The sequence below is a fragment of the Pseudophryne corroboree genome, chromosome 4, assembly GCF_028390025.1.
Source record: "Pseudophryne corroboree isolate aPseCor3 chromosome 4, aPseCor3.hap2, whole genome shotgun sequence".
NCBI classification, from domain to species: Eukaryota; Metazoa; Chordata; class Amphibia; order Anura; family Myobatrachidae; genus Pseudophryne; species Pseudophryne corroboree.
The window spans coordinates 127,015,534-127,040,980 of NC_086447.1; the positions used below are offsets into that span (position 1 = coordinate 127,015,534).

Here is a 25,447-nt window from a genome sequence, read left to right on the forward strand (position 1 = left end):
GCTCCTGCGCAGGCAGGGGGTCACAATTATCCCATACTTGGACGATCTCCTCATAAAGGCGAGATCTCGGGAGAGGTTGCTGGACAGCGTGTCTCTGTCCATGAAGACGTTGCAGATACACGGCTGGATTCTCAATATACCGAAGTCCCAGCTAGTCCCTACAACGCGTCTGACCTTTTTGGGGCTGATTCTAGACACAGACCAGAAAAAGGTTTTTCTTCTGATCGAAAAGGTTCAGGAACTCATAGCCATGGTCAGGAACCTATTAAAACCAAAAAAAGGTTTCAGTGCATCATTGCACGCGGGTCCTGGGGAAGATGGTGGCTTCCTACGAGGCCATCCCTTTCGGCAGGTTCCATGCGAGGACTTTTCAATGGGACCTCTTGGACAAGTGGTCCGGGTCCCATTTACAAATGCATCAAAGGATCACCCTGTCTCCCAGGTCCAGGGTATCTCTCCTGTGGTGGCTGAACAGTACTCACCTACTAGAAGGTCGCTGATTCGGCATTCAGGACTGGGTCCTGGTGACCACGGACGCAAGCCTCCGAGGCTGGGGAGCAGTGACACTGGGAAGAAATTTCCAAGGTCTCTGGTCATGCCTAGAGTCTTGTCTCCACATCAACGTCCTGGAGTTGAGGGCCATATACAACGCCCTGCGTCAAGCGGAGGAATTGCTTCGGAGAAAAACGGTTCTGATTCAGTCAGACAATGTCACGGCAGTGGCTCATATAAACCGCCAAGGCGGAACAAGGAGCAGAATGGCCATGGCAGAAGCGACCAGGATTCTACGCTGGGCGGAAGGCCATGTAAGCGCGCTGTCAGCGGGGTTCATCCCGGGGGTGGACAACTGGGAGGCGGACTTCCTCAGCAGGCACGACCTGCATCCGGGAGAGTGGGGACTTCATCAAGAAGTCTTCGCACAGATCACGGATCGTTGGGGACTGCCTCAAATCGACATGATGGCATCCCGTCTCAACAAAAAGCTAAAGCAGTATTGCGCCAGGTCAAGGGACCCTCAGGCGGTAGCGGTAGACGCTCTGGTGACACCTTGGGTGTTCAGATCGGTCTATGTGTTTCCTCCTCTTCCTCTCATACCCAAGGTGTTGAGAATAATACGAAGAAGCAGGGTCAGAACAATACTCATTGTTCCGGATTGGCCACGGAGGACTTGGTATCCGGAGCTGCAAGAGTTGCTCGCAGGGGATCCGTGGCCTCTTCCTCTAAGGCAGGACCTGCTGCAGCAGGGGCCCTGTCTGCTCCAAGACTTACCGCGGCTGCGTTTGACGGCATGGCGGTTGAACGCCGGATCCTAGCGGAAAAAGGGATTCCGGAGGAAGTCATTCCTACCCTGATCAAGGCTAGGAAAGACGTGACGTTAAAACATTATCACCGTATATGGCGGAAATATGTTTCTTGGTGTGAGGCCAGAGCTGCTCCTACGGAGGAGTTCCATTTGGGCCGTCTACTTCACTTCCTTCAAACAGGAGTGACTTTGGGCCTAAAATTAGGGTCCATAAAGGTCCAGATTTCGGCCTTATCCATTTTCTTTCAAAGAGAATTGGCCTCTATTCCTGAAGTACAGACCTTTGTGACGGTAGTGCTGCATATTCAGCCTCCCTTTGTGCCTCCGGTGGCGCCTTGGGATCTTAACGTGGTGTTACGTTTCCTCAAGTCACATTGGTTTGAACCACTCAAAACTGTGGAGTTGAAATACCTCACGTGGAAAGTGGTCATGTTGTTGGCGTAAGCTTCGGCAAGACGCGTTTCCGAATTGGCGGCTTTATCACATAAAAGCCCATACTTGGTTTTTCACGTGGATAGGGCAGAGTTGAGGACTCGCACTCACTTTCTGCCAAAAGTGGTCTCATCTTTTCATGTGAACCAACCTATTGTCGTGCCTGTGGCTACACGGGACTTGGAGGATTCCGAGTCCCTGGATGTAGTCAGGGCTTTGAAGATTTATGTGACCAGAACGGCTAGAATCAGGAAGACTGAAGCTTTGTTCATTCTGTATGCGGCCAAGGTTGGCGCTCCTGCTTCAAAGCAGACTATTGCTCGCTGGATCTGTAACACGATTCAGCAGGCGCATTCTACGGCAGGATTGCCGTTACCGAAATCGGTTAAGGCCCACTCCACTAGGAAAGTGGGCTCTTCTTGGGCGGCTGCCTGAGGGGTCTCGGCATTACACTTGTGCCGAGCAACTACTTGGTCGGGGACAAAAACCTTTGCAAAGTTCTATAAGTTTGATACCCTGGCTGAGGAGGACCTCCTGTTTGCTCAATTGGTGCTGCAGAGTCATCCGCACTTTCCCGCCCATTTGGGAGCTTTGGTATAATCCCCATCGTCCTTACGGAGTCCCAGCATCCTCAAGGACGTTAGAGAAAATAAGATTTTACTTACCGGTAAATCTATTTCTCGTAGTCCGTAGAGGATGCTGGGCGCCCGTCCCAAGTGCAGACTTCTTCTGCAAGACTTGTATATAGTTATTGCTTACATAAGGGTTATGTTATAGTTTTTCGGTGGAACAGTGGCTATGTTGTTGTTCATACTGTTAACTGGGTAAGTTTATCACAAGTTATACGGTGTGATTGGTGTGGCTGGTATGAATTTCGCCCTTAGATTTACAAAAATCCTTCCTCGTACTGTCCATCTCCTCTGGGCACAGTTTCCCTAACTGTGGTCTGGAGGAGGGGCATAGAGGGAGGAGCCAGTGCACACCCAGAGTCAAAAGCTTTCTTTAAAGTGCCCTATCTCCTGCGGAGCCCGTCTATTCCCCATGGTCCTTGCGGAGTCCCAGCATCCTCTACGGACTACGAGAAATAGATTTACCGGTAAGTAAAATCTTATTTTTTTAACCTTTGATCTGTACAATTATTATTTTTTTGTTACCATTTAGTTATGAATAGCGGTATGTTAGCGCTGTAGTCTTTAAAGTTTACTGTTAGAACTTGGGTTTTGTTCTGTTTGGACTTAGATCCTGGAATATTTGGATCTTGGCTCTCAGTAAATGGTAGGGTTAAAGGTTTGCTTGCAAAGGCAATAGATTAGTATCCTGTCTAGGTTATTTTTTTTTTTCTACTTTTTATTTTTTTTTTAACCCAAGAATGAAGCAGGTAGATTTTTTTTTTTATTCCCCCCCCTTTATTCACTTAACACCCAAGTATCAATAACATCAAGGGTCCAACGTCCAGGACTTTTGTCATTAAGGAGTTTACCCAAACCAGAATCTTTTCCCACACCTTTAGGGCAGTGCATGATACAGATGGTAAAGCGACATCACAGCGCAATATCGTTGCCCCGCCCCTAAGTAGTACTCGGCAAACGCACACAGCACATTACTGCATAGTATGCCTACCAAGCTGCCCAGTCATAAGCTGTGCCTGTGTTAGAAATGCTCTTTCCTCCTTACATGGCAGCCTTTCTGCAAAGGAGCGAATGGGCACTGGGGACTTATTAGCTAAGCATAAGAGCTCCAGTTACTTTATGTGTAATTCAATTACATAATCCATCCCATTTGATATACAGTTCTAGACAAAAGATCAGTCACCTACATATCACTGGAAAGGACCTTTAACAATGTAGGGTCCACAGCACTGTGCTGCTTACACAAAAATAGGTTGTCAGCAAGAAACCTGTCTGCAGTCTCATCACAAAACACAGCGTACAAAGCAGTACTTGGATTAACCAGAAGGGTGTTAGGACATATTGCTGTGGACTAATGAGAAACTTTTTGAAATAACGTAAAATTTGGAGAAAACATTTCACTATTAATGCATTTAATTGTAGGTCATGTGGTCTCTGGCAGTGCCCCCAGCTTGCTAACGTATACTTTTTGCTTATGCTGGGCATACTATATACAATTATTTGGCTGATCCGCCCGATATAGTCAGATTGCCCAGGTAATTTTACAGGGTATTTGCAGAATCTATACAAAAATATCGAACGGTTGGACATGCCGGATCCTCCAGCATATTCATCCGATGCAATATTTTGAAGTGTCAAGTCGGCTGCTCTGGCCAGTGTATTAAGTGCCACGGCCAACAGACTCATATTACCCCTGTTCCACCACAGCGGAGGAATGGGGAAATGTCTCCACCCCAGGGGAGGAACTCCGATATCATGTGGTCATACATGTGAGAGATCTCTGTGTATAGCAGTGATATCTGATGGGTGTCAGGCTGTCCGATAACATCTGTCTGACAGGCATATTATGTGACCCTGTTTGCCCAGCATTACACACAACTAAAGATTAAACTTTTTGTTGCAATTTTGTAACATGTTATATATTCTGTGGGATATAGCCATGTACTATGTATAGCCTACTAAATGAATACAGAACGGAGCATTAGACCTCCAGAAATGTCAGTTCCTTTAATACATGTTCTGTATTTATAGTTCTATACAGTAGGAACACTGCACCTTGTAACGTAAGCATTTTGTGTTCCGTGGGGGAGGTGGACCTAAGCACAGTTATCATTGCAGGATCTCCAGCAAACAGGACCGCATACATCAGCTACTAATAATAATGCGTAAGTCATTGGATCAGCCCAATATGGGATGCAGTCAATTTACCTACAATCAAAATCCCGACAACCATTGACCGATGGTCAAAATACCGATATTTAATATACAGACAAGGTCAAAATACCGACATTTAAAATACAGACAAGGTCAAAATACCGACATTTAAAATACTGACAAGGTCAAAATACCGACATTTAAAATGTCGACAGGTCAAGAAGTCGACATGAGTTTTTTCATTGGAACCGACTTCTTCATACTCTACCATCCCAGTGGACCTGGATGGGGAATATAATAGTGTACCGAGCGCAACGAGGCACCATGCCCGAAGCATGGCGAGCGCAGTGAGCCATGCGAGGGGACGCGAGACACTTCGACATACACACAAAAAAAACAATGAAAAACGTCTGGTGATTTTTTGACCTGTCGACATTTTAAATGTCGGAATTTTGACCTTGTCGGTATTATGACCTTGTCTGGATTTTGACCATCGGTCAATTGTTGTCGGGATTTTGATTGTAGGTATTTAATACTGATCCCACCCCCCCACCCAATACAGAAGGTGACCGTTTTATGGCTGATTTGATCGAGAACATGTACGTTGCCAGCCTGGATCTGTACAGGTAATGTTGTTGTGTCTCGTGCATCAGTCTGGGGTTTTGTACATCTTGAACGGACAGACCGTATGTTACCTTGGCCAGCAAAATTGTGCTCTTGAGGACAGAGTTGGCTCCTAGATTTCTTTTGTGATTTTTGTATTATTTTGGACAGTATTATGTTTGTCGAACACCTTCTAAAACCTACAACTCTTGTCGAGCATACACACATTGTAAATGTCCTTTACTACATCGGCATTTCCTCGGTGTGGTGTCTAGACAGCACCGTCCTTCCAAGTTTTTAGCGGTTACCAACTTTATGTCACAAGCAATCACAGTGAAGAATAACTGGTCGCCAGCCACTTTCTCACCACAGCTTTCAAAGAAGGAGATCTCCAGACTGGGAGTGACTGATCTCCTGCCATAGTCCGGAGGCTTAAGCAGCGCACACAGGAGAGGTTTATACAGGGATTTACCAGGAAAATCTGAGCTCTGGGCAAAGTGGCAGAAAATCCAGATCAAACCAATTGTCTTGAAACAGCAGAAATGGGAGAGGAAGTCAGATATGTAGTGTCGTCCCCACAATATAATAATAATTCTTAGTAAGCAGAAACCTTGTCTCGAAAAATCAGATCCTAGTTTATTCATTTTTTATGTTTTAAACATAGTCTCATTTTAAAGGTCAGTTCCTACCACAAATGGAAATAAGAATTAGGGTGAAGTTATATACTAATTAAAGTACTAACTGGACATTTCAGTTAGGTGGGAGGTTTCATCGGAACCTTAAAGGCTAACATGTCCTGCTTGCTTGTTTTAGATTGCACACCATAGAGGTGTGAGTAGACTGCAAGTGAGAGTTGTGTACAGTAATGGCTGGTAAATGGGGGTGATCTTTAAGAAACCTGTGGTTATAATAGTTTGTGCTGCACCATTAAAAGAATTAGGGGACACGCCAGGTAGATAAGGAAGCGTTTCTGTTTTATTTTTCTATTGCTTGAAGTAGCAGTCTAACATAGGTTTTTTTCTTTTAATGGTAAATTAAGTACCTCTTTAAGCACAAGTTAGTTAGGAATCTCTGTAAGCTGTCCTACAAATACTTAGCTCCTTTACAAAAATCTCTATAGAGGTTGTACAGTATGACTGCCTGTTACACTGACACTGGCTCACACCTGCCGGTGTGTAATGTGACGGCAGAGAGTACGGGGAAGGATTTTTACAGCACATAGAGCAGACCAAACAAAGAGCAGCGTTCCAAAGCCTCTCTGTGCACAACATCTTGTGCCATTTGCCTGTGGTTGCTGTGGCAATGCAAAGTTACTAGCAACCTGGAGAAACAAACCAAGGAAAATGGTAAATACTATCATTCATGATTTACTTTTATGTACTCCCTGAAATTTATTTGAAAAATGTAATTTGCTACTACCTCCAGTTATAGGGATGACGTGTTTTCACTGTACATAAGGCTTGACACCTGATATGTCACATCTTTTGTTCATTTTCACTGGAACGTAATAAATCAGAACACAGACCGCCGTAATGCCGAAGGTGAGTATCGGGTTAGTGCCCGGGGGGAGGGTTAGGCACTAGAAGAGGGGGGTTTAGTGTTAGGTATTTGGGGGGGGGGGGGTAGCCGTAGCTGCCACACCCCAAGGGTTAGTCCTAGCCCCCCCCCCCCTCCTTGATTAGTCCTAGCCGCCCCCCACAAGGGTTAGGGTAGGGGACAGGAGAGGGGTAAAATACCCCTGTCCAGTGTCTGGATCCTCAGTGTCTGGGTGCTGTGGCAGGTCATGTGACTGCCGGCATCCGACCGTCGGTATTTCATGCCGAATCCCCTTGCTTTATGTAGTATTTATGACCATGTCATGTGTACTTGTGTTCATCTTGTGTCACTCTTCGGGGAGGGAATATATTATAGTGCATAGGCTGCATACAGAGATCGGACCAGATTTACCTCACTTCCACTAGACTGCTGCTCATTAAAGAGATGCAGGGCTTACCAGATGGTTCTTCATCAGTAATAAAATACTAATAAAATAAAAAAATAATCAACTTGCTTCTTGTATTCATAATTCCAGATTCACCTTATTGAGTAGATTTGGACATAGGGATCAGTCTGCAGGAAAACAAATGCCAGTGCGGTTTGTAAACCAGTAAAACCCAATAGCTGCCTTCCCAAATGTAAGAAGAGGCTGATGCCCTTGAGTGTTCTGAGAAATGGGCAGATAACCATGGGTGCCAAAAGGCAGTGATGTATAATGTGGTTCTGGTCTGCAAGCTGGTATGTTGGAACATGGAAGTTCAGCTGAGGAACGGTCTGTGCCAGGTGTATTACAGAGTCCCTGGTGGTCATGTGGGCTAGTCCAAAATATTTGTCATGTACTGTGGATTATCTAGCAAAATACAAGTTGTGTTATTTGTGTACAGCTGTTTTAGGCTTTCGCTCACTCCCTGCTGCTTTATCCAATAGATGTGATGGAACTTGTTCCATCCAAAGGAAGTACCAGTCTAACTGTAAAGACTTGGCTGAAAAGCACAGAAAGATCTGATCCAGTACCATGAGAGGTCAAGAAAGATATAACTTTGTAATAGCTAAAGTTATGCATGTACCGGGCTATACAGCTTTACATCGTTATTGTTGTTTTTATGTTACTAGTAGTTGTTTTGTTTTTTTTGTATTTATGCAGGAGTACAGCAGTAGGTAGCCAGCACAGTTGTATTATATGATGGAGTATAATATATTGCAAGCTGTCCTTTATGTGGTGTAATAGTCAATAGAGCACTTATGTTTGGTTACAGGATACAATAGCAATGATTCTATAGTACCTTCCCTGCAATGACTGTAGCGTTCTCTTGTCTGTGATTTAATGCTCTGTTTTCCCATACTATGTCAGCCTGGTGTCTAATTGCAGGCTTATTTGTCACAGGCTGCTTCTCGTTTGCTGTGCCGGGTAATGACGGTGCCTCATTAGTGGAATAGCTAAAACATTACATAAGACTTTATTCTGATCTAGGACATTTGTCTAATCGCCGGACAATCGTTCCATGAAAACAGTCTCCCTTCCAAAGAATCAAAATTAAAATTCTGAACAAACTTAATGAGTGACGTGCAGAGTCATTATGCTGTGCTGTGGTCGTATTATGTTGCGTGTTCATTGCTTCACTAAATGGGGGCTATGTTTAGCACAACACTCACCAGATGCATTCAGGATTATTTTGGATTTTATTTATTTTTATCTTCTCGACTTGCAATTTTTGTGTTTGAGGTTTAACCCGTTATGAACTTACTTCATGACCTGTTTGTTCGTTTTATCCTTTACTAGCCTTTGCACATAGATAGGTAAACAGTTGCACACAGTAAACTAAATAATTGTATTCTTATTTTATGTTTAAAGTGTATTAAATGCATTTTATTTACAAAACAACTGATATAACCAAACACATAAACATAATGCATTATCCCACACACTCAATACATCCCACATCACCTGCTCATTCCTCACTGGGACAGCAAATGAACTGTAGTCACATATATATGAACTGAAAACCCTGTAATATTACCACGTGGACAAATCCATGGGACTGACCAGTGTTTGCGAACCAGAAAACCTGGCGTTGGATTTCGCCATGGAGTCTACACCTTTGTTGGAGTTGCCTGGACAGCCTCTGCTCCTATTTATGTACTGTATCGAAGGATATCCATTGATCCCTAATATTGGATCCAAGGATTTCCAGTGTTGTACTGTGTCCTTATTTGCATAAATAATAAAAAGCAAAGAACAAATGGATTTAAGGTTTAAAGAAGCAATAATCCCCAATAGGCACATTTTGAGACACCTTTTAATCCTGGGGAAACCAAGGTAATCCGTTTATTATTACCTGTCCCATAAAGTTATTATTACCTGTCCAAAGTCACAATCTTGGAGCAGGCCCGGAACACTTGTAGATACAATCCAACAAAATGAAATTTGTATACCATAGGTCAGTAGGATTTGATTCCATGTTATGGAGACATTAATGGTGTGGTGGATGCCCTATGACAGTGTCCTATGAATAGTCTTGTGCTGTATCCGTGCATTTATGATTCAGAGGGTACACAAGGCCAAGCAGCCGTCTCTCAGTTCTCCTCTACAAGAGGAGATGTATTTCAGTCTTTTACTTGGACTGCTTTCAGGCCAGCTATGTAGGGAGTAAGAGGGCCGTAGGCAGACTGGGGCAGATGTATTAAGCCTGGAGAAGACGGGCAGAATGGGGCAGATGTATTAAGCCTGGAGAAGACTGGCAGACTGGGGCAGATGCATTAAGCCTGGAGAAGACTGGCAGACTGGGGCAGATGTATTAAGCCTGGAGAAGACTGGCAGACTGGGGCAGATGTATTAAGCCTGGAGAAGTGATAAAGCAGTGATAAGTGGAAGGTGATAACACACCAGCCAATCAGCTCCTAACTGTCAATTTACATATTGGAGCTGATTGGTGCAGTATCACCTTGCACTTATCACTTCTTTATTATTTCTCCATGCTTAATACATCTGCCTTACTGGTTGCTTGAAGTAGGTCTTCTGAGAGCAGTTAGTCCATGTGGGCTCTGCAGAGAGGTACATTTTGCCATACGTAGGGGTTGATGAAATGGCTGCAAGGTCTCACTAGTAACATGTCACCTTGTTGCCATGTGAGGCAGCAGAGATTTAGGGGTATATTCAATTAAAGTCGGATCCATTCCGACATGCATTTGTCGTAATGGAGCCGACAAGCACTATTCAAATGAGCGGCCAAATCAGATTGTCAGATTATATGTTTTATATATGTATGTATATATATGTATGTATATATAGATATATGTATATGTGTGTGTGTGTGTGTGTGTGTGTGTGTGTATATATATATATATATATATATATATGTGTGTGTATATATATGTATATAATATATCTGTGTAGATTGGCACTCTGGGTTCATTAGTGCAACTTCCGGGGTGCCCTCCTGGAATTAATACATGTGTCCATGTCCGAAATTACAGACGAGGCGGCACTCCATCGGTCTTATTTATTGCTCCATAGGTCAACGTTTCAAGGCTGTGCAGACTTTTCGTCAGGGGGTATATATATATATATATATATATATATATATATATATACACACATATATACACACACGTGTCCATGTTGAGTGAATACAGCAAGTTATACACTGTCTTTACGTTTTTGTTTCCTTTCTTAAGGAAAACACTTGAAGACCGATTGAAAGTTGAGGAGAAACTCGGCACGCTCAATGTGTCTGACACGGCAGTGGGCAGCAAACAGTTAACGTTCACGTTGAAGAAGGTAAGAGAGCGGTATATCGGAGCAATGCACCACTATCTCATTTATGCTGATGGCACCAGTAATATTGACATGACGTGTTCTGGGAAGGTGCGATGTCTCAGTCTGGTCCTCACATCCTGCTGTGTATTTCTGCTCATAAAGGAGGAGAAATTATCTTCTATGGGAAAAGTCAAAGTATAATCCTGTTACAGAAAAATGAAAATTGGTTCCTAAAGTTCCCCAATGAGCAATTGGAAAACAAGTAAATAGATGAGGAAATAATCTAAACAATCAACATTTATAAGTGAAAAAGCATGACAGCCCCGACAAAGAGCAATATATATTAATATATAATAACGTAACGTGGGCCATACATCTAAAAGCCGGTTAGACACTAGAGCAATCTCAGTCCAGTATGTAGTTTCTGCCCGAATTTGGACTCCATCAGAAAGACAGGACTGACAGCCAACGCAAAGAAATGTTGCTTAGTAATACGAGAGGTTAAATACTTGGGGTTTACCAAAGGTAGAGGGCTGATTAAGCCTCAACTGAATAAAACTGAGGCTATACAAGACTGGCCCCACATGGTAAATGAAAACAGGTGAGAGCCTTTTTGGGGATCACCGGGTATTACAGACGGTTTGCCACCACTGCAGTTCCTTCATCAGACCTTACCAAAGGTGAACAATCAAATATGGTGAAATAGAACTCTGAGGCAGAAAAGCATTTCAGGCATTAAAAGTGGCGTTATGTACACATCCGCTGTTGATAACACTGGACTTTTCTAAAGAATTTGTGGTTCTTCACAGACGCCTCAGAGGTAGGGGTAGGTGCAGTGTTGTCCCAAAATAGAGATTGAGAGGAGCACCCTATTATTTATTTGAGTAGAAAACTGAATGAACATGAAGAGAGGTACGCTATTGTTGAAAAAGAGGCTTTGGCCATTAAGTGGGCATTAGACCCATTTAGGTATTAACATTTGGGCAAACTGTTTAAACTAGTGACGGATCATACTCCATTAAAATGGATGTCTGTAAACAAAGGGCAGAATGACAGTTACAAGGCAGTTTTTATCCTTGCAAGAGTTTAAGTGTACTGTAGAACATAGACTCGGGGCACAACTAGCCAATGCGGATGTATTGTCTCGTATCTTCTGTTTAGGGGCAACAAGTGTTCTGCCCCTAGGTCAAAACAGAGGGGGGGGGGGGCAGGGGGTGACCACTGGAATAGTGGTGAAAGGCAGGTATATTTGCCCCACGTTTCTAACCTATGTGTTTTAAAGCACCAGGAATGTTGTGTTGGTTCTGCTGAGAGCTTTTGGCTTTTGCTTTAGCTTTTGGCTTAAAGCCGGAAAGGGTTCCTGGGGCTGGATGAAAGAAGAGAGTCTCTCAATTAGTCTCTCACACTGCTTGGGGAAAAGATAGATTATGGAGTCTCTGTGAGAGATACCTACTCTTGAAATCCAGTGATCTGTCCCTGATAAAGAAAACTTCGTGTTTTTTTATTTTTTTATTTTTTAGTGAGTTAGGAACTATTCTGTGTATAGTTTGCGCCGGACAGCAAGGTATTTATGTATTTAGTGAATGGACCTGGCTTATGCTGGGTCCCCTCATCTGAACCAGCTGCTAAACTTATCTCATGTTCCTGGTCGTCTTCTAAAGGTAGTCTCTCCCAGCACTGGGTGGAGTTGTGCACCTCCCAGCTCCCAATGTGCATGCTGATGACTGGACATAGCTTAGTTAATTTTATATAGATACAGTTGTGCTCATAAGTTTACATACCCTAGCAGAATTTGTGATTTTCTGGCCATTTGTCAGAGAATATGAATGATAACTCACAAACTTTTCTTCCACTCATGGTTAGTGGTTGGGTGAAGCTATTTATTGTCAAACAGCTGTGTTTACTCTTTTTAAATCATAATGACAACAGAAACTACCCAAATGACCCTGATCAAAAGTTTACATACCCCAGTTAATACAGTGTATTGCCCCCTTTAACATCAATGACAGCTTGAAGTCTTTTGTAGTTGTTGTGGATGAGGCTCTTTATTTTCTCAGCTGCCATTTCTTCTTGGCAAAAAGCCTCCAGTTCCTGTAAATTCTTGGGCTGTCTTGCATGAACTGCACGTTTACGATCTCCCCAGAGTGGCTCAATGATATTGCGGTCAGGAGACTGAGATGGCCACTCCAGAACCTTCACTTTATTCTGCTGTAGCCAATGACAAGTCGACTTGGCCATGTGTTTTGGATCATTGTCATGTTGGAACGTCCAAGTGCGTCCCATGCGCAGCTTCCGGGCTGATGAGTGCAAATTTTCCTCTGGTATTTTCTGGTAACATGCTGCATTCATCTTGCCATCAATTTTGACCAAGTTTCCAGTGCCTTTGTAGCTCACACATCCCCAAAACATCAGCGATCCACCTCCGTGTTTCGGGATTCCGACCGGCGGCATTTAGTACTGATCCCATTGGTGTACCTTTCATCATGGGCCTTGTTGACTCCTCTCCAAATGTAACGTTTATGGTTGTGGCCAAAAAGTTCAATTTTGGTTTCATCACTCCAAATGACTTTGTTCCAGAAGTTTTGAGGCTTGTCTCTGTGCTGTTTGGAGTATTGTAAGCGGGATGCTTTGTGTCATTTGCATAGTAATGGCTTTCTTCTGGCGACTCGACCATGCAGCCCATTTTTCTTCAAATGCATCCTTATTGTGCATCTTCAAACAACCACACCACTTTTTTTTCCAGAGAGTCCTGTATTTCAGCTGAAGTTATTTGTGGACTTTTCTTTGCATCCCGAACAATTTTTGTGGCAGTGGTGGCTGAAATTTTTGTTGGTCTACCTGAACGTGATTTGGTTTCCACAGAATCCCTCATTTTCCACTTCTTAATTAGAGTTTGAACACTGCTGATTGGCATTCTCAATTGCTTGGATATCTTTGTATATCCCTTTCCTGTTTTATACAGTTCAATTACCTTTTCCCGCAGATCCTTTGACAATTCTTTTGCTTTCCCCATGACTCAGAATCTAGACACGTCAGTGCAGCACTGGATGAAAGATGCAAGGGTCTTTCAGGAGTCCAGAAACTCACTGACCTTTTATACACACACACTGATTACAAGCAAACAGATCACAGGTGAGGATGGTTACCTTTAGTAGCCATTCAAACCCGTTTGTGTCAACTTGTGTGCATGTTATCAGGCCAAAATCTCCAGGGTATGTAAACCTTTGATCAGGGTCATTTGGGTAGTTTCTGTTGTCATTATGATTTAAAAAGAGTAAACACATTTATTTGACAATAAATGGCTTCACCCAACCACTAACCATGAGCGAAAGAAAAGTTTGTGAGATATCATTCATATTCTCTGACAAATGGCCAGAAAATCACAAATTCTGCTAGGGTATGTAAACTTATGAGCACAACTCCATAGACATTTAATGTCTATACTGTAATGCTGTGTTTTGGAGCACTCAGGAAAAGGTCACCCCTTTTTGCAGATTTGTGTACTAGCTTGTATGATAGTCTGCACACACTCATATAGTACACTAGTACAGCATTACATGATTTCCCATGCTTGGTTAACCAGTATGCGACACTATGTAACAAGGCTTGTTCTCTGATTATGTAAGCGATGTCCGGCCCTGCCTCTCGGAGCGGTGTAAGGTTTAGGAGCACGTCCATTCATCCTCCCATCTCTCATCCACTGACACATTGCACTGACGAAGCATTGCCCGTCGTATATTTAGCATTGCAGGGAATTTGATCATGCAGAACTTTTTTTTGGGCAGCGTTGCCCGTGATGATCTGGGTGAGAGCCAGCCATCTCCCAACAGTTGTCATGTTACCCAAGTAACATACTTCTCATATATCTTGTCATTTATGTCATATATTCTATTGCTAAAGACTAAAGGAGGAAAAATCTGGCAGAAAACCTACCTGCAGATTTATTCCATTATATGATCAGTCTGTCGCTAAGGTGGGTGATTTCAGAAACTCAATTGGGAAACCTGCTATATTCCAGAAATAGAACTCTGGTCTTGGGTCCCGCATAGGAGACAACAGACTGAAAATAATTAGTCCCTGTATATAAAGGGATGATATTTCTGAAAGCAGCTACATAGAGGACTATTGAATACTGTAATGCTGAAACACTCTGTGATATATTGTTCGTTCAGCTGATGATGACTATATCGTTAGTGCGTCGGCTCCTGTGTACAGCTGCTATGTCTGTGAGCGACATCATTCACAGACACATCGTGCCGGCCCTGCAGCACGGCCGATGCCGATATATCATGCATGATCCACCTACAATGACATCACAACTGGATGGGCACATTTAAATGCCTACCCAGTTGTGATGTCTTGTAAGACATACAGGCCGCCTAATTGGTAAGTGTGTATAGGTTACTGGAACAGTTGGTCGACCGGTAGGTCACTCAGGTTTGTACCCAGCTTAAGAGTATCTGCCAATCAGATTTTACCATTTTTTTTCAAACTTAACCATCTATGGCAGGGGTGGCCAACCAGTCAGAGGCAAAGAGCCAGAAAAGATCTGTAGTCAAGGGCAAGAGCCAGTATCATACGCGCGTCTAAGGCGCGCGTGCAAAAATGGGGGCGTGGTTTCACAAAGCCACACCCCATTGTGTGCGCACACCTTTCGTTATGACGTTTGTAGGAGTATGACCTTGTGTCATAACTCCGTTTTTAGTCATGTTGTACAGTGCCACATATATATAATGCCCCAGTACAGTGCCACATACATATAAAAATGTCAAAAAATGGGTGCCTAAACACTGCCAGATACATATATGCCTCACAGTGCAAGATACATATATGCCTCACAGTGCCAGATACATATGTCCCCCCAGTGCCAGATATACATGTCCCCCCAGTGCCAGATATACATGTCCCCCCAGTACCAGATATACATTTCCCCCCAGTACCAGATATGCCACAGTGCCAGATATACATGTCCCCACACAGTGCCAGCTCTGCCCCCAGTGCCAGATATACATGTCCCCCCAGTGCCAGATATACATGTCCCCCCTGTGCCAGCTATGCCCCCAGTGCCAGATATATATGCCCCCACAGTGCCAGCTATGCCCCTAGTGCCAGATATATATGTCCCCACAGTGCCAGATATGCCCCCCAGTGCCAGATATATATGTCCCCACAGTGCCAGATATAAATGTCCCCACAGTGCCAGATATGCCCCACAGTGCCAGATATATATGTCCCCACAGTGCCAGATATATATGTCAGATATATATGTCCCCACAGTGCCAGATATATATGTCCCCACAGTGCCAGATATAAATGTCCCCACAGTGCCAGATATGCCCCCCAGTGCCAGATATATATGTCCCCACAGTGCCAGATATATATGTCCCCACAGTGCCAGATATATATGTCCCCACAGTGCCAGATATATATGTCCCCACAGTGCCAGATATAAATGTCCCCACAGTGCGAGCTATGCCCCCCAGTGCCAGATATACATGTCTCCCCAGTGCCAGCTATGACCCCCAGTGCCAGATATACATGTCTCCCCAGTGCCAGCAATGCCCCCAGTGTCAGAAATACATGTCCCCACAGTGCCAGCAATGCCCCCAGTGCCAGATATACATGACCCCCCCTTCCCCCGTGCTGCTCACCGCGCTGCTGCTATCTGTGAGGGGAGGAGAGCGCAGCGTGCACCTCTCCTACCCCTGTGTCTCTCTTCAACTCAGCGCCGGTCCGTGAGCCAATCAGAGCTCGCGCACCGGCAGCTGCCGGACTGCGAGCTCTGATTGGCTCACGCACTGGTGCTGTGAGCAGCACGGGGGAAGGGGTGCCCAGGGAAACGGTGGGCAGGAGCCGGCTGAGCCGCATGCGGCTCGAAAGCCGCGGGTTGGCCACCCCTGATCTGTGGGTTGGAAATATTATCACACTCTTTGAAAATAAAACAAAAAATAGTTTTGACCAATTGTTAAAGAACCTTCTGTTGTGAAGCATGTACCATGAGTGCTTGTTGCGTTACAATTGGAAATCCATTTTTTTGACTGTATAAAAATTTGTTACTTTTTGTGATTTATTTTTCCCCCCCCGTAATTGTATTAAGATGAAAGGAGGAGGGCTTATGGTGTCCGGGAGAGCAAATGTTTCACGTGGATGTTATGTGTCTATGGCAACTGTGACAGCTGCACATGTCCCCTACCACTATAGGAGGATGGCCAAACATGGAGTGGAATATATAAGGAAACTGACTTTTATATTTCAGTGGGAGTTAGACCTATGTACTCACTAACTCCTACTTATATCCAATTCTCTGCATCTGACACATATTTAATAATTCTTCATATTACAGGCATGTGACATACAATACAGATATTGGTTTTGTAATACTGGTGGCATGTACGTTTGCAATTCTTTAAGAAGGAAATTTCAGTAAAGAAGTCTAAGGGCCGTATTCAATAGCTGTCGGAAGCTGCCGTCTTGTCGGAAAGACGGCAGCTTCCGACAGATTTCTGTCAAAAGGGGTTCCGACCTATTCGATTTGGCCAGTTTTTTTCTGACAAGTCGGGAATCTCCGACTTGTTGGAAAACACGTGGATCGGCGGAATAGGCGCCGATCCGCGTGCTTCTGTAGGAAATGGGGCCAAATCCAACAGGTTTTGGCCCCCTTTCCAACAATCTCAATCCGACTTTAAAAAAAAGTCGGATTGAGCAGTGCTTCCCCCCCGGCCAGGCTTCTCAATCCCGGCAGTGCCACCGACAGCGCACCCGGCAGCTGCCGACAGCAGCAGCAGGACAGGACACCGGGAACGTCCAAATCTGACTGTCAGATTCGGCCGTTCATTGAATAGCCCTTGTCGGATCCATTCCGACAAATGCATGTCGGAATGGATCACACACTTATTGAATATACACCATAGGGCCATATTCAATAGCTGTCGGAAAGGTGGCAGCTTCCGACAGATTTCTGTCAGAATGGGTTCCGACCTATTCAAAGAGTGCAGTTTTTTTTCCGACAAGTTTGGAATTCCCGACTTGTCAGAAAACGTGGATCAGCGGAATAGGCGCCGATCCGTGTGCTTCTGTCGGCAATGGGGCCAAATAAGACAGGCTTTGACCCCCTTTCTGACAATCTCAATCCGACTTTAAAAAAAAGTCAGATTGAGCAGGGCGTCCCCCTGGCCAGACTCCTCACTCCCGGCAGCGCCTCCCGCAGCCGCCGAAGAAATGTGTGTCCCCCCTCCCCCCCCCCCCCTTCCCCCCGTCACCGCTGACCGCAGCAGAAGGACAGGCCACCAGGAACGGCCGAAACCGACAGTTGGATTTGGCCGTTCATTGAATAGCTCTTGTCGGATCCATTTCGACAAATGCATGTCGGAAGGGATCTGACACATATTGAATATACTCCTAAGTGTTTACTTTAAGGCAGAGTTTCCTGAACTCCACCATTACAGTCCAGGTTTCAAGGATATCCATGCTTGAGCACAGGTGACCTCAGTCAATTTGATTTAACTATCTGGACTCAAGCTTGGATATCCTTAAAACCTGAACTGTAATGGATGCGTTTGGGGACTCTGTCTTAAGGTATACCTGTCATCTGCATGTACGATAGGCAGCCATTTTGCCAATTCAGTCAATGTTGATGTGAATGCAGCCTATCCACGATCCACTCGTACCCTTCTCTGAGGCACTTTAGTGGGTCAAGTTCAAGCCTGTCAGCCCACAAAATGGCTACCTCCATAGGCAATGGGTGCACTTTAGCAGTTTTATTATGTGCATTTTACACAATGAGGTTCTAGTGACATACTTTGACCATAACAAGTTGATGCACAACTGGTATAGCTTATGAATGAGTTTCATGTATTTCTAAAACAAGTATAAAGGGCAAAGGAGCTTAATGGTTCCCTTGCAAAGTAATATTACTTCTTTGTAATTCTGTCACTGAATCTACTTACTGACGCAAGCCAGGTGCTATTCCCTTATGATAGATGCTAATATATTTATGACCTCTATGCTCATCTTTAAAACGTTTGTATTGTAAGGAATACTGCATGCCCTGCTGTAAGTTATTATGGATATCAGAAGTCACCACAGAGCTGTCTACTCATGACTTCTAGATGGTCACAGAATTTCACAGTGGCTTTCAATATCCTGCTAATTTACAGTAGCGGCACATTGTCCCATATATAGTAGTGTTCACATGGGAATCACAGAGGGTACAAGATGGTTGTATGTGAAGTGGGTGGTGACATGCAGAATATGCATTATTTTGCTTGTTCTTTGGGGGAAGGGGGCATGGTGCTTCTGTGTTCATTTATCTTGACTAAAACTGTTTTTTATTGCTTTACCCCACAGTCTGAGCAGCAGAAGAAGCGACAAGAAGCTGAGAAACAACATAAAGAGGAGAGGAAAAAACTGCGACGCTCAGCGGGACATTTACGGAGCAAGCCTGCTAAGGGACGACCATTCCGTTAAGAGGCTGGACATTTTCTGGATAGATTGCCAAAGAACTCCCAACTTGAAAATGAATGTTTTTTTTCTTTTTATAGCAACCAATGGCATACTATGACAACCCAAGCCATGCAAGACTTCAACTGTGTGTTTTCACAAGTTGGGATGTAGTTGCTGTACCGGCGGTTGGGATACCGACACAGGAATCCCGAAGGCTTACAGTGCCGGCAATCAGGGGCTATTCCCACTCGTGGGTGTCCACGACACCCATACAGTGGGAATAGAACCTGTGGCGAGCGCAGCAAGCCCGCAAGGGGCTCCATTGCGCTCGCCCACCCGGCAGCATTCTAGCGGCCGGGATCCCGTGGTTCGGATGCTGATCACCGGGATTCCGACCGCTGGCATTACAGTCCCAACTCAACAAATGACCCTTTATTATCATCTGCCATATAAGTCAGACCCGCCTTGTGTGCCTATCACCATAAATGACTCTGTGGGTGTCATCAGTGCATATAAATAAAGCGTCATTTGATGTTTTTTAGTACTGACGGTGTAATAATCCCTATTTATTGTATCCGTATTGATCCAGAACGTTTTTCATGCTACATTAACACACCGGTTATTCCATATACAATTTGAGTCTCTCTTTATTAGTAGAGTTGACAATATACTTACACAGATCAGCCATAAGGTTAAAACCACCCGCTTCATATTGTGTAGGCCCCGCTCATGCTGGCAAAACAGGTCCAACCCGTTGAGTCATGGACACCACAAGCAAAGCCGGATTAAGGCTCCAGTGGGCCTGGGGCACTTAAGACAAGAGGGGCCCTACAAACTAAAAAAAGTATAGATGATGGATACACCAAAGGACCCTCTATATGGACTGAGGTGATTCTCTATACAGACTTATGGGGAGTATCACACTTACATTAAAAGGGGCTCATATGGATATGACTAATGTGAGCTGCCCGTACTAGTTACTGCAGTGCCCCATGCTTCTGTAAAATGGTTGTGTAAGTACAACAGCAGCAGCACTGTAAGACGCACTGCAGGAGATTTCTTGTCCTTTCTCTCCCGGCAAGCAGCTGCAGGGAAGCCATAGACAGCTGGGAGAAATGTCTGGATTTGGCTTGTGCTGACAGAGAATTCCATGCAGGGCAGAGTTAATGAAAAAAGCAGGAGAGAGGGGAGCTGTGCAGCGATGTGCTATGCGGCGGAGTGCGGGCAGTGGCTGGTGATCCACGGCTGTCTGAACACCGCAGCCCAAGAGAAACGAAGGCGGAGCTAATAGCTAAGCCAGCCGTCAGCCACCCCTCTGCAGAGGACAGTGAAAAAGGCAGGACTGGGAGGCGTGGCTAACCTGAGCGTAATAGAGTACCTCCGGTCCTTTGCATGGTTATTACTGTTATTTCTCTGACGTCCTAGTGGATGCTGGGAACTCCGTAAGGACCATGGGGAATAGACGGGCTCCGCAGGAGACTGGGCACTCTAAGAAAGAATTAGGACTACTGGTAAAAACTACTAACTTCTGCCAAATCCACCTGAAACTTTGCTGCTCCAGATTATATATGATGGAGATAAATTATACAGGTTTTTTCAATTGAATACCCAGGCCCATTTCAGTAAGGTGGATGCCTCCAATATACTAGGTGCCATGAATGGAGGTATATTTTCTCTGACGTCCTAGTGGATGCTAGGAACTCCGTAAGAACCATGGGGAATAGTGGGCTCCGAAGGAGACTGGGCACTCTAAGAAAGCTTTAGGACTACCTGGTGTGCACTGGCTCCTCCCTCTATGCCCCTCCTCCAGACCTCAGTTAGAATCTGTGCCCGGCTCGAGCTGGTTGCACACTAGGGGCTTTCCTGAGCTTCTAGAAAATAAAGTATTTATTAGGTTTTTTTATTTTCAGTGAGATCTGCTGGCAACAGACTCACTGCTACGAGGGACTTAGGGGAGAGAAGCGAACCTACCTGCTTGCAGCTAGCTTAAGCTTCTAGGCTACTGGACACCATTAGCTCCAGAGGGATCGAACACAGGCCCAGCCTCGGTCGTCCGGTCCCGGAGCCGCTCCGCCGTCCCCCTTGCAGAGCCAGAAGCAAGAAGAACGTCCTGGAAATCGGCGGCTGAAGACTCCGGTCTTCATTAAGGTAGCGCACAGCACTGCAGCTGTGCGCCATTGCTCCCTATGCACACCACATACTCCGGTCACTGATGGGTGCAGGGCGCTGGGGGGGGGCGCCCTGGGCTGCAATTAGAGTACCTTAAATTGGCAAAACAACACATAATATAGTCTAATAAACTATATATGTGTAAAAATCCCCTGCCATAATATTAATAAAAGAGCGGGAGAAGCCCGCCGAAAAGGGGGCGGGGCTATCTCCCTCAGCACACTGGCGCCATTTCCTCTTCACAGCTCCGCTGGAAGACAGCTCCCCAGGCTCTCCCCTGCAGTTTCCAGGCTCAAAGGGTAAAAAAGAGAGGGGGGGGCGCACTAAATTTAGGCGCAAACTGTATTGTATAGCTGCTATAGGGAAAATCACTTTGTGTAGTATAAAGCCCTGTTTATATAGCGCTGTGGTGTGTGCTGGCATACTCTCTCTCTGTCTCCCCAAAGGACTTTGTGGGGTCCTGTCCTCAGTCAGAGCATTCCCTGTGTGTGTGCGGTGTGTCGGTACGGTTGTGTCGACATGTTTGATGAGGAGGCTTATGTGGAGGCGGAGCAGGTGCCGATAAATGTGATGTCACCCCCTGCGGGGTCGACACCAGAGTGGATGGATATGTGGTAGGTTTTACACGACAGTGTCAACTCCTTACATAAAAGGTTCGATGACATAACAGCTGTGGGACAGCCGGCTTCTCAGCCAGTGCCTGCCCAGGCGTCTCAAAGGCCATCAGGGGCTCAAAAACGCCCGCTACCTCAGATGGCTGACACAGATGTCGACACGGAGTCTGACTCCAGTGTCGATGACGACGAGACTAATGTACATTCCACTAGGGCCATCCGTTGTATGATTACGGCAATGAAAAATGTGTTGCACATTTCTGACATTAACCCAGGTACCACTAAAAAGGGTATTATGTTTGGGGAGAAAAAGCAACCAGTGGTTTTTCCCCCATCAGATGAGTTGAATGACGTGTGTGAAGAAGCGTGGGCTTCCCCTGATAAAAAAAACTAGTGATTTCTAAAAAGTTACTGATGGCGTACCCTTTCCCGCCAGAGGACAGGGTACGTTGGGAGACATCCCAGAGGGTGGATAAAGCGCTCACACGCTTGTCAAAAAAGGTGGCACTACCGTCTCAGGATACGGCCGCCTTAAAGGAGCCTGCGGATAGAAAGCAGGAGGCTATCCTGAAGTCTGTGTATACACACTCAGGTACTATACTGAGACCTGCTATTGCTTCAGCATGGATGTGCAGTGCTGCAGCAGCGTGGTCTGATTCCCTGTCTGATAACATTGATTCCCTTGACAGGGACACTATATTGCTAACCATAGAGCATATTAAAGACGTAGTCTTCTATATGAGAGATGCACAGAGGGATATTTGCCGGCTGGCATCTAGAATTAATGCAATGTCCATTTCTGCCAGGAGAGTATTATGGACTCGGCAGTGGACAGGTGATGCGGATTCTAAAAGGCACATGGAGGTTTTGCCTTACAAGGGTGAGGAATTGTTTGGGGATGGTCTCTCGGACCTCGTTTCCACAGCAACAGCTGGGAAGTCGACATTTTTACCTCAGGTTCCCTCACAGCCTAAGAAAGCACCGTATTATCAGGTACAGTCCTTTCGGCCCCAGAAAGGCAAGCGGGTTAAAGGCGCGTCCTTTCTGCCCAGAGGCAGGGGTAGAGGGAAAAAGCTGCACCATACAGCCAGTTCCCAAGAACAAAAATCCTCCCCTGCTTCCACTAAATCCACTGCATGACGCTGGGGCTCCACTGGTGGAGCCAGGTGCGGTGGGGGCCCGTCTCCGGAACTTCAGCGACCGGTGGGTTCGCTCACCGTTGGATCCCTGGGTTCTACAAGTGGTATTTTAGGGATACTAGCTGGAATTCGAGATGTCTCCCCCTCGCCGTTACCTCAAATCAGCCTTGCCAGCTACTCCCCCGGACAGGGAGGTAGTGCTGGCGGCAATTCACAAGCTGTACCTCCAGCAGGTGATAATAAAAGTTCCCCTCCTTCAACAGGGACGGGGTTACTATTCCACAATGTTTGTGGTACCGAAACCAGACGGTTCGGTGAGACCCATTCTAAATTTGAAATCCTTGAACACTTATATAAGGAAGTTCAAGTTCAAAATGGAATCGCTCAGGGCGGTTATTGCAAGCCTGGAAGAAGGGGATTACATGGTATCACTGGACATCAAGGATGCTTACCTGCATGTCCCCATTTACCCACCTCACCAGGTGTACCTCCGTTTTGTGGTACAGGACTGCCATTACCAATTCCAGACGTTGCCGTTTGGTCTGTCCACGGCACCGAGGGTATTTACCAAGGTAATGGCCGAAATGATGATACTCCTTCGAAAGAAGGGAGTTATAATTATCCCATACTTGGACGATCTCCTTATAAAGGCGAGGTCCAGGGAGCAGTTGTTGGAAGTGCTACAACAGCACGGCTGGATTCTGAATAATCCAAAGTCGCAGCTGGTTCCTACGACGCGTCTGCTGTTCCTGGGTATGATTCTGGACACAGAACTGAAGAAGGTGTTTCTCCCGGAGGAGAAGGCCAAGGAGTTGTCACCTTTGGTCAGAGACCTCCTGAAACCAAAACAGGTGTCTGTGCATCATTGCACGCGAGTCCTGGGTACCATTCGGCAGGTACCATGCAAGGATCTTTCAGTGGGATCTGTTAGACAAGTGGTCCGGATCGCATCTTCAGATGCATCGGCTGATCACCCTGTCCCCGAGTAATAAAAGATGATTTGCATATCACTGATGACTCATGTCCCTGACACAAGGGTACACATGTTTAAGGGGAAGAAAGCTGAGGTAAATTTCCCTCCTCTCATGAGGAAAAAGGGCGGGAATCTCCAGACAAGAAACTGCAGCTTCCCACAAGGAATTCTCAGGCAGTATCCTTTCCCCACTAGGGCCAGGATGTGATGGGAATCTTCCCCTAGGGTGTCACGTTTGCCCAGACGGTAGCACTAGCTGTTCTCAGGGATCCTGCAGATAGCGTGCACATTGTAGTACACTACTCAGACCGGCGATTGTGTCGGCATGGGTTTATAGCGCTGTGGCAGCGTGGACAGGTACCTTATCAGCAGAGATTGAGACCCTAGTATGCATATAGATATATATATATGTATATATAGAGATATATATATATATATATTAAAGATGCTGTCTTAAGAGATATGTGTATATATATATATATATATATATATATATATATATATATATATATATAAAACATGCCCAAAGAGACATGAGTATACTGGGTCCTAGAGTCAAAGCTATGTCGATTTCTGCTTGACGTGTCCTGTAGAATATGCAATGGACAGCTGATGCCGACTTAAGAGGAATATGGAAGGCTGAGGATTGTGTGGAGAAGGGTTCTCGGACCTGGTCTCCACAACTATAGCTGGTAATTCTGATATTTGCCTTATATTCCTGCACAGCCTAGGAAAGCACGACATTATCAAATGCAGCCTTTCAAATAAAGAAACAAGAAAGTCCGAGGTGCGTCCTTTCTTGGCAGGAGGGAAATGTCCTGGAAGACTGATGCCTGTGATCACGAGACAGGGATCCCTGAACTCGTGCCAGAGCTGATTCATCTTCAGGTCTCTGGAGGATTTCCTCTAGATGCCTGTGAGAAGGTTTATCTGTTACACAGCAGCACTTAGTGACACTGCACTTTGTCTCTCCACTGCCTCATAAGTCGTTTTACTACGGATTAAGAAGACCTCGTAAAATACAGAGACTGCAGATGGACAACACGCAGCTTCATATACAAAGTGCAGTACAAGATGCCCTGGTTTTGTCCTGTCGCTTATAGATCAGTGATATGCTTATCAGCCACACATCACTCATCCCAAAGTGCCTCTGCACACTCCCCACAAAAAAAAAATTCCCACATGCGCTAAGATGCCCACATGCCACAAAGTGCCCCCACGTGCCTCTCAGAACGTACCTTTCCTCAATGCCCGCCTAACCCTTCCCACAGCCTAAACCTAACCCCCCCACCCCCCCAGCAGCCTAACCTGAACCCCCCTGTCCCCGTGGTGTCTTAACCTAACTCCTCCTTCCTGACGCTTAAACCTACTCCATCCCCCATAAGGGCCCTACACATATAAAGATCCACCGCCGAGCTGCCCGACGGCGGATATGGCCGACGGGCGTCCCAGCGGCGGGGGGGAGTGAAGTTTCTTCACTCCCCCCGTCACCCGGCTCCATTGAAGTGCAGGCAAATATGGACGAGATCGTCCATATTGGCCTGCATGCACAGCCGACGGGGCACAAGCGATGAACGAGCGCGGGGCCGTGCATCGCTGGAGCCTCCACACTCAAAGATATGAACATTATCTCGTTCAATAATGAACGAGATCGTTCATATCTTTGAGGAATATCGGCCAGTGTGTAGGGCCTATT

The 25,447-nt window shown here is 45.5% G+C and overlaps 1 protein-coding gene across 1 annotated transcript in view; it reads left to right on the top strand.

The window, feature by feature from the left end:
- Positions 1-19,400, top strand: part of NOL10 (nucleolar protein 10) — a 163,150-nt gene extending 143,750 nt beyond the window's left edge. Inside the window, exons 20-21 of the mRNA XM_063915418.1 lie at positions 10,333-10,435; positions 18,761-19,400. Of these exons, the coding sequence (XP_063771488.1) occupies positions 10,333-10,435; positions 18,761-18,880 (223 nt within the window). The 3' untranslated portion in view covers positions 18,881-19,400. The remainder of the gene's footprint in view (positions 1-10,332; positions 10,436-18,760) is intronic.
- Positions 19,401-25,447: the final 6,047 nt, after the last annotated feature.